The sequence below is a fragment of the Brachyistius frenatus genome, unplaced genomic scaffold, assembly GCF_029030835.1.
Source record: "Brachyistius frenatus isolate BFR_SWC_R1_liver_20210118 unplaced genomic scaffold, ASM2903083v1 Contig_217, whole genome shotgun sequence".
NCBI classification, from domain to species: domain Eukaryota; kingdom Metazoa; phylum Chordata; class Actinopteri; family Embiotocidae; genus Brachyistius; species Brachyistius frenatus.
In genome coordinates this window covers 478,875-496,222 of record NW_027210816.1, presented here as the reverse complement: position 1 = coordinate 496,222, position 17,348 = coordinate 478,875, and the positions used below count along the sequence as shown (strand labels likewise).

At 45.6% G+C, this 17,348-nt stretch overlaps 1 protein-coding gene across 1 annotated transcript in view; it reads right to left on the bottom strand.

The window, feature by feature from the left end:
- The window catches only part of atrn (attractin), a 110,736-nt gene extending 96,413 nt beyond the window's left edge, over positions 1-14,323 (bottom strand). The window contains exons 1-4 of the mRNA XM_069719547.1: positions 13,836-14,323; positions 3,937-4,020; positions 1,662-1,775; positions 1,272-1,400 (exon numbers count right to left, since the gene is read on the bottom strand). Coding sequence (XP_069575648.1) covers positions 1,272-1,400; positions 1,662-1,775; positions 3,937-4,020; positions 13,836-14,074 — 566 coding nt within the window. The 5' untranslated portion in view covers positions 14,075-14,323. The remainder of the gene's footprint in view (positions 1-1,271; positions 1,401-1,661; positions 1,776-3,936; positions 4,021-13,835) is intronic.
- Between the last annotated feature and the right edge of the window lie 3,025 nt (positions 14,324-17,348).

Below are 17,348 nucleotides of genomic sequence, written 5' to 3'. Positions count from 1 at the left end.
GCAGAGGTCTTGAAAAAGAAGGGTCAACACTGCAAATATTGACTTTTTGCATAAACTTAATGTAATTGTCAATAAAAGCCTTTGACACTTATGAAATGCTTGTAATTATACTTCAGTATACCATAGTAACATCGGACAAAAAGATCTAACAACACTGAAGCAGCAAACTTTGTGAAAACCAATACTTCTGTCATTCTCTAAACTTTTGGCCGAGGCTGTACTGTGACTGACAGAAGATAACTAGAGAGGGAAAAGGTCGAATCACGAACAGACTGAAATTACTGCTGGAAATTGAAGTCAGAGACAAGGTGTGATCAAAAAGTTCAGAAACTGTTCCTGTTGCGCACGAATATGAATAATCAGCACCTGTGTGTGTGTGTGTGTGTGTAAACACTGGGATGTGGCCATATAGAAGCAATTTTGTGTCAGACTCTGGAAATGTTCAATCGACACCTTTGAAATGCTCCAGAAAGCCTTCGGCGACGAAGCAATAAGCCGAGCGACTTTCCAAAAAAAAAAAAAAATAAAAAAAAATATCAGGCTTTCAGGTGCTTACAGGATTCACATCATCGTGACCTTTCTCTGCTTCCTGATAGTGCACCTCATTGGTATGCAGGAACCAAACATGTCTGACAGCGTGTCTGACTAGTAGATGATTGCGTAACGATGCAGCAACAACACACTGCAGCAGACGGACGACAGCAGCCCGGACGTGATCCTCGGCTAAAACGCTGTCAGGCGGCCGCGCCGGCACACGGCGACGGGGTTCGTGCGATTCATCGCGGCCCAGGGGAAGGGGTTGTGGAGTGGGCCCTTCACCTAAATAAATCCCAGCCAGTGGAACAGAAATGATTTGCGCCGAGGTTCTCGTGTCACGGCTCAGTGTCAGAATCCCACTCATCCGGTGAGTGACATCACGGATGCATGCGTGGACCGAGAGAGAGAGAGAGGCGGACCCCCCGCGGCCAAGCAGGACGCCACTCTCAGCTCGCTTTGAGAGGCGGAAGCTGCCACTCCGGCTGGGAATCAACACCAAAGGAGAGGCTGGAGAATGACGTTTCAAAACAAACAAGCGCATTTTATTTGGTTTGTTTTCAAGGTGCAGCCGGTCTGACGAGTTAACTTCAGCCTGTCAAAAGTCTTATTGAACGCGGCCTGATTTCTTTTCTTTTTTAAAAGGAGAATGTATAAAATAGAAAAAAAACCGACATGACCTCCATCTTTCTTTGGTTGTTTGGGTAGCAGGAATCCAATTTAATGCTCTCTCTCACCTGTAGGAAATGTTGAAGCCAGTCAGGTTGTAGGCAGCATCGCTGAAGAAGTGCAGCAGGGCGTAGCCGGACTGCGACACCACCTCAGGAACCGTCTCGTTGCCGTATCGCTCAGGAACAATCAGACCGCTGCAATAAAAACACAACACTCAACTCAAGAATGCTTTCAAATATAAAACCTGTCGAGTATTTCATTCTATGGAGTTCACTAGTTTTTGTTCATGTAAAAAAAATTATTTTCAAACTAGCAGTAGGTGGTTTATTTATGGTTAATTTTACAGTCATATGCCCTTAAATGATGTATCAGATGTTCTTTTACAGAAGGGAGAGAACTGAAAACTCAGTAAAAAAAAATATGTTGTTTTTAAATCAAATTCAGAGTAGTTTTACCTGAAGGCAGCGAGCAGGGGGGCGTAAATGGAGTCTCCGTCGTACACGTAAAGGTGGTCCCAGCTGCATTCAGTGGCAAAGTGGTTGAACCGTAACCGAAGGATGGTGTTGGGCCTGAAAAACACACAAAGGAGGGTCATAACAACGTCCGTCTAACTAAACCCTACAAAGAGCAGAATTAAATACCTCCAATGTTCTCAAATAAAGAACAAATTATTGTGTGGTGCCTTTTTCCGGGGCTCATTTTTGTGTGATCATTTATCAAATTTAACATTTTGTATTCCCCGCTAAAGTGTGACAAATACATTTGACTGTTTTTGGAGAATAAAGATTCTTTAAAGTCACTTGCGGGGTATATTGAGCCAATTAGACATAACTGTGGACTTCCTTGTCAGAAGTTAAACTTTAAGCACTCTTTACAACCGTTTTAGTTGTTATAAAGCATCACTACCTTTAATCAAATCCACACACCCCTATTCGCTCCCTCACGTGTTTTAAAAGTTACTGTTTTACCAGTTGAAGTGGCTGATTGCAAAATGCAACTCCTACTTTCACCACAGGAGTGGAATAAATGTCCCTTTAAGGACAGGAAAGGTGGTAAATTAACCAGGTGACATGGTGGAAAACATTCACCACCTTCAGCAACTATTTACCTGCAGCTGTTTGGCGGTAGTCGCCTAAAATGGGTCTATATTTGCATTAAAGAGAAATCACCAAGAAGAATTACGGAAAGTCTCAATATTTGTTTAAAAGCTGCACCACAGCTGTTACATCTGATAACAAAACTGTGTTACATCACATTGAACTGATTTTGTAGGTTAGTTTGGCTGTTGCACACTTCCACTGTGCACAATGAATGAACCAACAGTCCGTGTCTGTGTACTTTCACAGTGGAAGGCAGCAGACGGCAGAAAAGGGGGGAAAGCAAGCTCGGTTAATCTTTCTTTTTTTTTTTTTTTTTATTGAAGACATTCATGAGGTTCTTGTTAAAACCGTCTCGGCTATAAATTTGTCAAACATCGCAAACTGATATCATTCAAACGAGGAGGGAGGAACACAAAGGAGCGTTTAAGGGGTTTACGATTGGGAGCAGCAGGGCACACGGGAAATGCCATGAATAGTTACATTTTTCCACTGTATAATTATGTCTATCAAGATCCCGCCTCGCCTGCAGCCAAATATACAGAGAAATGGCAGCGGCCCGCGGCCTTCGATTAGAAAAGGAGACTTGTGACCAGTGAATAATTAATCAATTTTGAGATCTGACAAAGAGAGATCCTGTTGTGCTGCAGCACGGCGGCCAGTCGGAAGGTAACGTCGCGGAAAAACAGATTCAACACCACAGAGGAAGCTCAAGCGAGGGCTTATAAAACCTCCTTTGAACTATTCCTGTCATTCTGATGCATACAGCGCACACGTCGCGGCGTTAACCTCCAGTATGAGGATGTGCCGGGGTCTCCCGGCAGCATTTGAACGCGTCATTAGTATGTAATGAAAAAGGCTGGAGGACGGGGCGGCCCGGTGATTAGAGGCGCGCGGGAGCAGGAAGGTGAGGAGTTCAAAACAAAAAAAAAAACTCGTAACGACTGCGGAGCCTGTCGAAGTGTCGTCTCCTGAGCCCCCCACAGAGTCACTTACAGTTAATCCCCCCCTTCTCCTTTTTTGGATGAGCGCGTTGGCTAAAAGCCTAAAATGTAAATGCAATCAAGGAGTTTATGGTTGGGGTGAGCTCGCGAGCCAAATAGATGTAAGAATCACGGCGGGGAATCGATGCCGCGTGGCGCGGATGCGCTGACTAAAACAATAAAGGAGGCGTATTGGATTTTGTACGGTTACTTTGCCGTTAATTCTCATCCATCACCTCCTGAATACGATAAATTCCTGACGCCCGTTGTATATACACCGCAGTGTATACTCGGCACTAAACAATCATTATGAGCCGCCGTGAAAATATCGAGTCGCAGTCTCGGTTTTTACAATCCATCTTTCAACTGTCTCGAAGGTTTTAGGTGCTTTCTGAGATTTTCTTTTCCAGATGGTAGGAGCTGATTGGATCAACAATCTTCGGTCTTTATTGTGCAGATCTTAAGAGAGGTTTATCCAGGATGAAAATATCATTCTAAATGAGCTCAAGACTACTTGAACCGACTGGACAAAAGAAAATCAGTTATTACAAGTACTTTAACGGAAACAGAGTTTCCTCAGTGTCAGACTGAATCAGCAGAATAACTGATCGTGTATTTGTCCCCTGGTGTTGGATCTGCTCTGTACTTACTGTCCTTCAATGAGCCAGGTGCACTTGGTCTTGTATTTATAGTTTCCCGGGCCATCACTCAGATAACCGGAGGGCCCCGTCAGCCTGAAAGAAAGAGGAGAGTTTCAAAGTTAGAAATGATGATGCACGGTTTGGTTTTTTTAAGTGAAATCCTGAAAGCTGTGTCCTTTGCTGTAAATCTGGTTGTCACGGTGATGCAGCACATCTCTGCTGCTGATGATTATTTTACAATCACAGCAAAAATCTCCAGAAACCCACCTTGTTTTTGTATTTATGTCACAGTTCTCAACATGTGTGCTGACAAGTTGTGCTGCTGATCGTCTAAATTGCACAATATAACACAGAATAAAAGCCAAACAATCAAGTTAAACAGCAAAGGATGCACCATATATCTGCATGTCATTCCTTTTGGCCAATAAAGTCTTTAAAACAAAATGTCTGGAGGACCTGACCTGACTTCTCCATCAATAAACTTGCTAAACACACGCTGCTCGGCATGTCAGCGTTGTCTTTGGATGTTAGCATTTAGCTGAGCGCTCTGCTGCGTTGGAGTAAAGCCTCGCAGAGCTTCTAGCAAGCCTGTAATTGAATTAGATAAATGAAAGACCTTTTGAATACGGAAACAATTAGTGGAAACGTACAGAAAATCAGCGCTTTATCAAGCAAATGTTTGTTTCCAGCTTCTCAAACGTGAGGATTGATGTCTTTCTAATGTCTTTGGGTTTTGGTTTGATAAAGTCTAAAAGCTTGGACGGACATTTTTCACTTCCTTTTTCTTTCTTTTTTCCTTTTCTTTTTTAGAAATTAGCAGTAGAATAAAGATCTGTTAAGTCATGTCTGCAATGCTGACATCCGTATCACGTCACCACAGCTTTAATATCGGGGTTAGAGGCGGCGCAGACGTGATTACACACGTGGCCGCAACACAAGAGCCAGTCAGCAGAAGAGGAGGTTAAACACCAACTTCTTGCTGGACGGTGGAGCGAGCGACAGGCAGCACGGCGAGAGAGAGAGAGAGAGAGAGAGAGAGAGAGAGAGAGAGAGAGAGAGAGAGAGAGGGGCTGGGAATGATTAAACCTCACTGCAAATTATGATCCTCGGCCCGACACCGTGACGGGCAGCCGCAAACTCTCTAATGGCACCGTGCGGCGCCCCGGCCTGTTATTGCCAGATCAATTTCGAGCTTGATGACACAGCAGCAGCAGAGAGGAGCTGCTGAGTTACGACAGGGGACACTTAGATGCTGTCGGAGATTGCATCATTACTGATGCAGGTCTCGGGGTGCAGCGACTCCGCCAACGCACCCAGTCGCAGCGCTGCTCCGAAAACGGTCTCCGAGCACCGGTTCAGACTAAAGCCTACTTGAGGGAGCTGCGGAAGAAAACACTCCTCCCATCTTGCAGAGCAATAAAAGCTCAGGTGCTTTTTTTTTTTTTTTTTTTTTTTTTTTTTTACCAACAACGTCAATCCGCCTTCATTTAATGATCTTTTTTTTTTGTTTTGTTTTGTTTTTTTTGTTTTACATCTTTTCACTTCAAAAACAGGAGCTTATTAAAAGGTGATACCCACCCTCAACTCTCCACCGAGAACTTCTGGGAACATCCGTGTTGTGTAATTGCATAACAACAACAACAAAAAAAGAAGTTGTATTTGTATCTAGGCAACAAGTGTGCTGCAGCTCCTCCTTACTGCAGCCGTCAGCCCTCCTCCCGCGCTGTAAGCGAGGTGCAGGGCCAACAGTCCCAGCTGTGTGGGCCGGGAGGCTCGAGGTCCAAGGCCGAGGGCGTTGTTAACGACGGCTCCGCGGGCCAAACGTATGACACTATAATGCAACAACGCTCCTGTGCCGTCTCTGCAACTTGTGGCTTGGGGATGTTTAGCAGCTGACGTCAGTAAAAAAAAAAAAATTTAAAAAAATGAGGGCGAGCAGATCGAACCGGCGTTTTGCTGAATATTCCTGGATCGCAGGTTGCTCTCATTGCTTTAAGAGTTCACGTGGCAGCATTTCAGAGGTTTGCTAACGAATACACTATCTCAGTAATTACAGATCTCGCACTGCTAATAGAGGCGAGGCCCTTCAGGGACTCTCTGCTCTCCCAGCTTGCAGACAAACAGAGCTCTCTCAGGGCTGAAAAGGCTCCGGACACACCGACACTCTCAACACTAGAACTACTGCATGTTCAGGGCTTTTTCTTTCAGGCTGCACTACGTCTGTTAGAATAATAATTAAAAAACATATCCAACTGAAACACACTGCCAGGTGATGCAAAATAGAGATTACCTAAAAAAAAAAAACACACACACACACGTGAAGAGCAGTAAATGGGCCACAGGAAGAGAATGTGTTTCTCCATCCAAAGGATGCCTCAGTTACTCGGGATCATCTGCAGACCTCAAAGAGGCTCCACTGGAAACTGTTGAGGTCTGTGGCTCATCCAGAACAGTGTTGATGTATTTCCCGGTTTTAAAAATGTCACTTAATAAATTCTACTTCACCAGTTAGAGGGTTGACAGCAGAGCGATATTTTAAAAAAATCAGGGCGAATAATAACGTCTGCCTTTTGTGATTTGGTTGAACTGACCCTTTAAAACATTAACAGGAACTTAACAGGGAAGAAAAAAAGACATCTAAAACTGAAGGTGAAATCAAGCCCCGAACAGACAGAGATGTCCACTGAGCTCCTAAATGCATCAGTGTTTCCGTCATTTGCAGTTATTTTTTTACCAGTTCATTTTTCTGGTTGCCATGACAATTTAATTTCCCTCCACGGGTTAAATAAAGAGAACGGTCCATCGATCTCGGGCTGTAAAGTGAGTATTTGGATGCAGAGGTCTCTGCGCTGGTCGACGTGGTGTCACATCAGGCTTCGTTCAGACACTTCACGACCATTTACAGGACAGGCAGTAAAAAAAAAAAAAAAAAATCTTAACTCCACCCTTCATGTTTTTGTTATGATGCTGCATGTTAAGGGAACTTCAGGGGCAGCAATCTGGCTGCAGCATACTTGTGAACAAAATGCGAACTGAACTGAGACTCTGTGAGGAAATCAAATCTAAAAACGGCTGTTCTGGTATTGAAGCACATTTTAAACAGTTTATTCATGCAATTATCCGTCACTTCGCATGAGGTTTTATAAATAAAACGAAAGCTTTTATAATTCACGTAAAGAGATGCAAAGATCTAAAAATGACCTGGGCGGAAATCAAAATATTCCTGAAAGCCAGTGAATAAAGTTGCCAACATGAAGGTCGGCCAAAGGAGCAGTGCAGGTCATGTGATCTGATCCCCGCAGACAGTCACAATGCCAAACTGTCATCTTAATACGCCCCGAGTTCAAGAATAAGACGGCAGCTGCCTCTCCTTCCTGTTTATTAATCGGTGGGAGCGAAGCCTCGCGTCGGCAGCGGCGCGCCGCCGACAGGCCGCTCTAATGCAAACAGTTCCCCTGCAGCAGAGCCAAGCGGTCTGCAAATGGCAAAGTGGTGCAGCATGAGAGCAGAGCAAACACGAATCCTCATTCAGAGGCGACATCAGCCCTGTTCAGCGGCTCCGACCGGGGGATGGGGAGGGGAGGAGGAGGGGGGGGAGGCATGCTCAGACAGACAGTAAATGTTACACAGGCTAAATGCCCCCCACCGCCCTAAGACTGTCTGGGTCGACGTACAAAAGCCGACAACATCATATTTGGAGGAACACCTTACTATAATGTTATAACTTTATACGCTGGTGGCCATGAGCGGGGCATTTCATATGATTTTGCACGCGGCAGCTGGACGAAATTTGCCTCGACATTAAAATAATTCCGACCCCACACCTCGGTTAGTCGGGAGCTCGTTCAGTCGCTTGTGCAAAAAGAAAGTGGCTGCAACCTGAACACTGCTGGTAACAAATCTGCAAAGGCGAGGTGCCCTAAACATGCCCGTGAAGCCGCAAGTCGGTTATATCGTGCGATAAAATATTTCATAAATTATTAGCGACGGCTCTCTTTCTGCCCCTCGCGCATCGCATCTCTCTGCCCTGCACACTAACCCCATCTGTAAAAACTAAAGCACCGCAGACATGCTCATCCCACCCGACAAGGTCTCCGTGTGAAATGTGCCCAGTTTGTAAATCATTAACGGCATAAGCGATTGTGTCTTTTGCGCAAAGCTGAAACCAAATCCACCCAGAATTTGCCGGTAAAACTCGGTAATGAACTCCGTCTACAACACGGGCTGCATTGGGACGGGGGGAGCGGAGGGGACGGGGGCAAGCCGAAAAGATAACTCAGTAGTGGAGCGGTGGGGACCATTAGTCTCTGCAGACGGCTGGCTGGCTGGCTGGCTGCTCAGCGGGGCCTTTAGTAAAGTGAGGTCAGCCTTCAAACAAGTTCCAGAGAGCAACTAATGGACTAATAATACGCAGGCTGCACGACGGAGACGACAACGAAGACGCTCCGCGGCGCCGAGCCATCAAACCGGGAGACTAAAAATGACCAAAAACCACAGATGAACCGCAGTTAACGTCGACAAAAAAAGATTTACGATTGCAAAAGACCACGCGGCAAGAAAATACAACGAACAGCCGCCGTGAAAAACACACATACATATGTTCAAGAAATGTAGCAGCCAAAGCTCACAGCAGTAGAAGTAAAGATGGTTCAGGGTCACTTCAGCCAGCCGGAAGTGACCCGGAAAGTCTGCCTCCCAAAACCACATTTACAAAGAAAAACCTCACGGGGAACCGAGTTAGAGAAACAAATCATTTCCTTATGGCCGCTTTTTTTTTTAAACTATCGATTTGTTATTTATCAAAACAGAAAAGCCAAAAGATTCACAAGTTTGAAGACTATTGCGGTGACTGATAAAACCTGAATACGAGCGTGTCGGATGCTGAGAGATGAAAACACCACACGCGCACGACATTGTTGTTGACGCGCAACTCGAGGTCAAACTTACGGCTGCAGTGACGAACAGTCCTCGAGTTATAACGACATTATTTAAGGATTGTTGTTTGGCATTTTGTGAACGATGCGCTGCAAAGGTCCAGCCAGCTGGGAATCGAACCAGAGACTCGGCTGCTGGCGGCGTTTGCACCCGTGCGGCCGGATGCCTCACCACCCGGTTATGGGGTCGCCCGAATTGTAACGCATTTCTAACAGCCGATTACAAACTGAGAAAATGAGCAGCACCCCAAATAACGTCAGGTTTCCCCCGACTCAGCACTGTTCACGATGGATCCGCGCGCACGAGTTGGCGTTTGTCTCGGAAGCTTCAGGATATTCATACATTCTCTCAAGTTAAAGACGAGCAGGAAAGACAGTCACTTCATTACAGTTACACGTTAATTGCATTAGAAATTCAGAGAGTCAGAGTTGAAGCCAGGACACGAACATGCGCCAGAGGCTCACAGTGTTCTTTGTGGCATTTAATTCACAACCCCGTATCAAAGAAGAAGGAAAAAAATTTTTTTTTTAATTTAAAAAAAACCCCCACCTCAGATCTCCCATCCTGCTCAAAACAAATTCATCTCGAACTAATAAAAGAAAAGTCCAGTCGCTTGTCTCTGGGACACTTCGTACCAGCGAGCATAAGGCTGGCTTTTGTTGCCATAATCTAATCAGAGCGTGAATATCTGATGGAGCTCTGCCTCGTGGCAACACACTCGCCAGCATTTACAGTTACAGACACGACTCGTAGTAAATCAAATAAAAGAAGCTCCTCGCACGAACCCGGGACAATTCACGACTGGCGTTTTACTGAGCTTCCGCAGCGTAAGCAGGCAGACCGAGCACTTTCTGCAGCTTCAGACGGGCAGGATGTTGCGTTTAGATGTCATTTCTCAGAGAGGTGAGCAGCACAAATAAAAGTCCACTGCTGAGCGCCGGGAGGGGAGAGAGAGCCGACAGTTTTAAAAGCTAGGCGAATAAAAACCAAGACGTTGCTGGAGATTGCAAGAAGTGGGACAGAAAATCTGTTTGGTTTTTTTCCTTCCTCGTGCTTGTTTGTTTGTTTGTTTGTTTGTTTATTTATTTATTTTCAGAGGTGGTGAAGAAGGGGGTGAACTCACCCTTTCGAAACACCGATAACGAGGTATTCAGGTCGGGTTCTGCGCGACGTTTTGTCCGATTCGAAGAGGAAGTGACCCGAGGAACGCGGTTCGTTCTGCACGGCGTCATCGACTCGTCCTCCTTGGCGCACATTTGTCATGTTAACATGCAGACCTGCACACGTGCGTCAGGAAAATCTTTGTATCGATGTTGTGATATCAACTATAGCCCCCTCGGGCCTCACGGGACCGACTCACTGGGGACTCATGGGACAGAATAACACCTCACAACACCTTATCAGAGAGTCACAAGTCCAAAGTATCCTCAGACGTAGAATAAAAAAAACAAAAAAACACCATAAAACAATGAGAGGACACACGGGCCTGGTTCTGCCCCCCCCCCCTCTCTCTCTGCTGAGAAAGCTGCTTTTAGCACCGAGCCTTGTATGGTAGCATTGTCTGTATGCTAAACACGGCCTCGGACCACAGGCTGCCCCCGAAAAACTGTCAGGCCTTTGATCGCGGTGACGAAACCACACACACACACACACACACACGCGATTCCAATGCGAACTCACAGTTCAGTAAGTTTGCCGCGCCACTGAAGGATAATTAGCCTGACGGGGCGAAGAAGAAGCGACGGCATCACTGATGCCGCCGCACACTGTGACAGAGGCACCGACGGTCGGGCCGATAAACCGAGTTCTGTAAGCAGTGGTCAGATCTTCAGGGCCAGATTACCAGTCTGAACACAACCACAAGAAAAGATCAGTTGTCCACTTCTCGCCTGAATAGAAACGGACGCTTTAAATGCTGTTGAACTCGGTTGGAAAAGAAGACAAACTTCACACGCAAAAAAAAAAAAAAAAAAAAAACCTTAAAAAGTTCAGCTTTAACGATCCCCGTAGGGACGTTCATCCCCGTATCTGACCGACCGCTGGTCCAGGAAGAAACTCGAGCTCCAAGACCTCGTAACTTGGTCGAGGCAACAGCAGGGGTGGGTCAAACACCTCATATTAGGAAACAGCCCGCGAACCCCAAAGATGCTCATGTTTACAGTCAAATAAACAAAGAAAACCACAAAAACGAATGAACTACTTCGGTCTAAAGTCCGTCCATCTTTCCAATACTTTGCTTTACATTCATGAGGCAGACTTTCGTGCAAACTAACCAACGTTCTCCTTAACACACACTGGGAGCAATCAGCGGTAAAGCTTCCTGCCGAAGGACACTTATTAAGACGTAAAGAAAGAAGAATTGATCGAACCGGCACATCTGCAGTCATCAGTGTATTTCTCTGTCTGGTATCGAGTGGGTTTACACGCTCATTAGTATCCTGGTCATTACGTTCAGATCATTTACGTTCAGATGCCTTTAATTTCCTCCATTCCAGCTGCTGCGGTGTTTACCAGCAGAGAACCCGGATCAGGTGATGTCATGCGACAGCATCCCGGTTTCTTTCGGAGTATTTCAAGGGTTTCTCAAAACCACGAGAACATGTTACAATTTCTCCCCCCCCCAAATTTTTTTAAAAAAAACATTCAAATCATAACCAGGATATTTAATGCGCACATAAACACCTGGTATTCACCAAATCCCATCAGGTTCTGCAACCGTGACGGTTCAATGGCAGCGATTTAATATGGAAAACTAATTGATAAATGAATCAGTGATGAAAATAATCAGTGACAGCAGCTCCAGCTCAACACTTCCCTGCTTACAACTGGGTCTCCATGGCACCCCGGATGCAGCTGGTGGCCAGAGATGATTTCCCACACTGCTCGCCTGTTACAATTGAAACCAGAGTGCAGAGCTTTTGGAGAGCACTTAATCACAGCGTTCTGAACACATCGGCTGCTCGGCAGTTATCCGGCCTCCATTTTACCTGTTCAGATGTGCTCAGCAATCAGCTGTGCTAATGTGGAAACCGCTCCTGCTTCCATTTGCTCCACGATGACCGACTTCTGAGAATTTGCACACAAAAAAACAACTAGCAGGCCTCCTGTTGGCTCTGCGTTAAGACCAGGCGGGCTGGCACTGAGCTGACAGCATGACACCGAGGATCAAATAAAAAGACAAACAAAAAACCCAAAAAGAAGCAGCTCTGGACTTCCTGAAAGAAACCCAAAGCATTTGGCCTGCCTGCAGGACACACCCCGATGGGCACCTTTCAGCAGCTAGCTCATCGCAACGCTGGAACAAGATCAGCTCGCGAACAAACACAAAAAGAAGGAACGCAGAAGGATGACACTACAGTTGGCCCTCGTGTGCGAGTCCACCGGATGGAAATCGCTCGTCGTTTGTCTAATCCACTGCTTGTTCACGTCATCTTGGCAGGACTGTTCAGAGGGGCACGATCCTATACAAAGTGGCCAATAACGTAATTACGACTGATTTAGAGTAAATGAAGCCGTCATCGAGTGCTGCGGGCCGATTTTCTTCTCCAGAACATCAGGAGAGAATATAAAACCGCAGTAATGGGAAGTGACACTTGGGACGGGACCAGAGCGACGCCACGCGCAGCTCGGACCGACTGAACGATCCCATTATTCAATGCTGTTTTACAACTTACAAGTTGCAACTTCTGTGGTGTCACTCTTTGTCGAAAGGAAGCCGACGAGAGAGGTGGGCAGAGAGGACGCGTTGTCGATTTATCAAGTGGTACCTTCCTCCCACCTCTCCGATGTTTCCACGAGTTCGGCCGACATCTCTGACCTCTGCTGTGAAAACACACACACACACACACACACACACACAAAAAAAACCAACAAAAAAAACCCCGCTTTCGTTCCGCCAGCGCACATTTCTCACACTTTGAGAAGCTGCTGCTGCTGTTATCTGAACGCCATCGCTGCTCCAGAAGCAGCCGGACAGCTACCGTTCCTCACAAAACGGTCTCAACATGCTGGCCCTGATTAAAACCAACAGGTTAAACTTAAGTGGGACCCTCCAGCAGCTCTTTATGTTCTGCACTTGTCGCCTTCACAAACACAACCAAAGTGCTCACCATGTGCCCTGGCCTAACCCAATCGGGGCGCAATTTACCTGGCTCGGTAGTATGACAGCATATAAACTATAATAGAGGGTATGAGTGATTTAACTTTGGTTAAATGTCACCAAAAAAAAAAAATTGTATCACCGCATTGATTAGGTTTGGTCAGAATTTGGGTATTTATGGGCGTAAAATGCCAATAATCCTGCGGCATGATGGAGATTTGCAGCCCTTTACGCTGTCTTATGACCTTTGTGGTTTTAAAGCTTGCACAACATCTTCAACAAATTGTGCAATCACATCTCATAAAACAGTTAAAACATGTCATCGTATAGATAAGGAAATGACTGTTTAGTGGCAGCACTACATGGACAATCAAATACAGCCCGACACTTGTTGAAGCAAACACGTTCAAATCCAGCGGTGTGTACAAAAAGCAGGTAATGTCACCCGATTGTGTCTCAATGCAGCAAATTGGGTTTGACTGAATGACAACATGTGACACCAGCTGAGATTAAAAGGTGTCGAGACGTAATACTGGCCCACTGTCTGCCACCCGCACCTCGTCATAATCACCCAAATCACACTCTTGCACCACTCGGCATCTTTTGCAAACGTGTGCGGCATCAGGACCGGGAGAAGTGCGCCCTTGTGGCGGCCGGAGCGGTGCCGGTAGCAGACCGGTATTTAAACGCCTCAGGTGTGTGCGTGTACCGCTCGCCATCTCGCCCGACCGGCCGGCCAACTGGTCTCTGAATTAGCCAACAGAGCCGAGGAGGAGGAGGAGGAGGAGGAGGAGCCTCCGTGGCTCCGGTTGTCTTTCCTGATAAAAAAAAAAAAAAAAGCAGCGGTGTTTCTTGCTCGTGTGTTTCTCCGTACCTGAAGCGCCCTCCGCAGTGCTGGCATTGGTCCCCAACCCAGCCGGGGAAACACACACAGTTGCCGGTGGCGGTGTTACACTGGCCGTTCATGCATGGTTTGTCGCACTCCTTCGCCTCGGTGAGGCCGGGGAGACCGGACAGCAGTCCGATAACCGAGAGGAGGAGCGCGGTCGTCAGCATCAGCGAGCTCCGGCCCCGGTCAGAGCCCGAGCAGGCCCGCCGCGTCGCCCCGTACATTCTCTCACAAAAGATGGCTGCTTGAGGCAAGGCGCTCCGCTTGCTTCGGGGGATAGCGACCCAACGAGCTGCCCGCCTGTGCGGTTCCGTTTATCGGTCCAAAGGTACCGGTTCCCTGGAGGTGAAGTTCGGTGTCTTCGTTGAGGGTGGCCTTCGCTGGTTACTTGGTTTACATCTTTCCAGTGGGTCTGTTTCCCAGCGCCGCACCAAGCCGCATATTGACATCCGGAAGTGACGTGTTGGCAACGGAAATGCGCAACGGGAAGGGGCGCGCGTGCTGGACTTTAAACTTTTATTTTTAAACCAGAGGACCCGCCCCTTTACAAGCTATATATATATTTATTTTTATTTTTTTTCCCACACATTTTCTTTTAAATTGATTATTTTATTGACTGTTCTGATATTTCTTGTTTCATCTCTACTATTTCAGCAGCTTGATGGTGATATTTGAGACTTTATTAGAGCCTTGCTGTAATTCACTTTTACATTGTCATCATTGAACGTGTCATTTACTTTCCGTTTTGATTTAATTTGTGAAATTCACACATTTAGTGGACCGTGTAATTGTGCCAAGACTGTTGTGTTTCTGTGCACCCAACATAATATGCTGGCACATTACCATACCAATTTTAAGAAGCACCAAATAAGTGCACATTTTCAAGAGGACTTGGTGCTCGTTTGTCTCCTGATGATCACACCGACCCACAGACTGCACACCAAGGACACACAACTGTACAAATGGTATAGAACAGTTTATTAAATTTAGACTTATAAGAAGTCATCATATTCCAACGCACTCCATCGCATGAAGCGCATTCATAATAACACCAACCCAAAAAAGGATTGATCACGGCATCAAAACATAAATAAAGCAAATAAACATATTTACAATTTAACATGAACAGAGACGTGGGAGTTGTGCACGAGAACACGCGACTGCATGTCCGGCCAGCGGCGTCGGACACACAGAGAGGAGTCAAAACGTACGACCCTCTAGGAACGCTACCCGGATGGCAGGAGTGGAAGGAGGAGAAACACGATTCGACAAAGCATGAAAAAAAAAAAACTACTGTGGAATCACATTTTCTTGGTTTGACTGAAATTAATAAAACCTCTGATAATACACTATCATCAATAATGCTGTTTTTCAGTATTAATGGTATAACGATGATTAACTATTTACTACTTCGGGTGATTAAAATAGGGAAAGTTTCCTTCTTCCACCAACAAGTCTTTAAATCACTCAGGAATTTTCTATAAAATTGGAGGACAAAAAGATTTCTCGCAGCTAATTTTGCAGGAAAGAAGAATTGAATCTACTGTGAAATTCCTTAATGCAAATGATATTTCAAACATTAATTGTACAAAAAGGGGTCAAGAAAGGGCTTAAGTAACAGTACCTTCATACAGTTCTTCACAAAGCAACTTCTGTTCCAATTCATAGCATTCGTTTTCACATTTTGCACCATATATGAAGATATGTCAAACCAAACTCTCCAGTTTCAACCTTTATCATAATGGAAGTACGCTCGGTTTTAAACTCTGAGGAGAGAGTTGATTATTTTACAACCACGTGGATGAATGAACAAAACATCAGTTTGACTTCCTGTATCAGGGACACAGTTGAGACTTTACAGTAATCAAAGAACCCTGCAGAATAATAATAATAATATTAAAAAAAAAAAAAAAACTGTTTATTTAAAAAAAAAAAAAAAAAAAGAGAAGATCCTTAGAAAAGTACAATCATTGAAAGCACATTACAATTAGCAGTTTGTGTGTGTGGTTACAAACGGGTCACGTGACTCTCCCAGCACTTCTAATGCACATGAAACTAATGCTTATGTGGATCACATAACCAGAGTCAGGTCCGGGTCCCCAGGAGACAGCGTGGGAGGAGGGGGGAGGGGGGTTTCGTGCTTCAGCGGGAACACCACCCGGACGGGGTCGGAGCACAACAGTTCCATAATGTGAGGTGAGTTATCAGTTACAGAAAAGTACACTTTACTGACGTTCAAATGGCACTCTGGTTCCTGCAGGTTCTCCTCTGTGCTCGAAGCGGGGCGGCCCCCTTCCACCGGGTCGCCCGAACTTGTGAAAACAAACACTGAGAATCATTTCAAAAAGAAAGTGACCGCCACCACCGGAGGTCACACTGTAACATTCAGCTATCCATTAATGGCAGAGATCGTCTCCTCTTTGTTCCTCTCTCTCTCTCTCTCTCTCTCTCTCTCTCTCTCTCTCTCTCGCAGTACTGTACATCACGCTATCTTACAGTGGCCTCATGAGAAAGCCATTTACAAGCAATGGCGCCTTATTCTATGTACAAGATTGATCAAATTCTGAGTTAACAAAAGAGAAAAGGTTAGAAGCAGGGGGTTTCCCTTTAGTTATGTACAGAGAGCAAAGAGGAGGCGTTAGAAAATGATTGAGCACCTCAGAGTCGTTGTGTAAAATTTACACACAGAAAAAACTGCGTCCAAGTACTGGCTTTAAGAAAAAAAAAAAAAAGGGTCACATTCCCCCATTCGTTTTCCGATCAGGTACATGCAAAAAGACACGAGCCAGCGGCTCAGCATTCAGTCAGAGGGGGGCCTCGGGCCCCTTTTCTAAAGGCAAGTCATATCTGATGGACAGAACTCATAAACTCTCTCTATGCAATACATCACCTTCTCTTATTTAAAAAAAACAACAACAAAAAAAAACAACACATAGGAAAAACAGATGGTCTTTTTTGGTCTCCCAAATCAGGCATATCGGGTGTCAGAACACCAGTTAGTGCTCGTACTAGTGACCAGAACCAACCACTAGTAGAAAGGATGATAAAGCGTCAAAGGCCCCTTTATAGTGTCCTCTTGGTTTTTGATACCTGAGGTGTTGTGCGGCTGAGTGAACACTGGCACAATGTTTGCGAGCGAGCAGCGCGTCGAGACCAGACCGGGGTATCAAATCATATCGCAAAATTCTTTTTATCACGTCTTCTCAGTTATCTGTACGCAGCAGGCGATCGAGTTGGTCGCGTCGGCGCGAGAATGGCAGTTGTTTAAGATAATCACAGACAAACATTGCAAAATAAATCGCAAGCCAGGCCCACACTGTACACACGGGCCCATCTGGCGCTCAAAGCCATTTAAAATACCCACCAAGAATTATTTGCAAATACCACTTGAGCCAAGTCTGACCGCGAACGTTACAGAACGGCTGTCGCTTTTAAAATATTCTTTCTCTTGTAAGCGTGATTAAAATTGGAAACCTGGGCAGCGTTAACGGTGTGTGA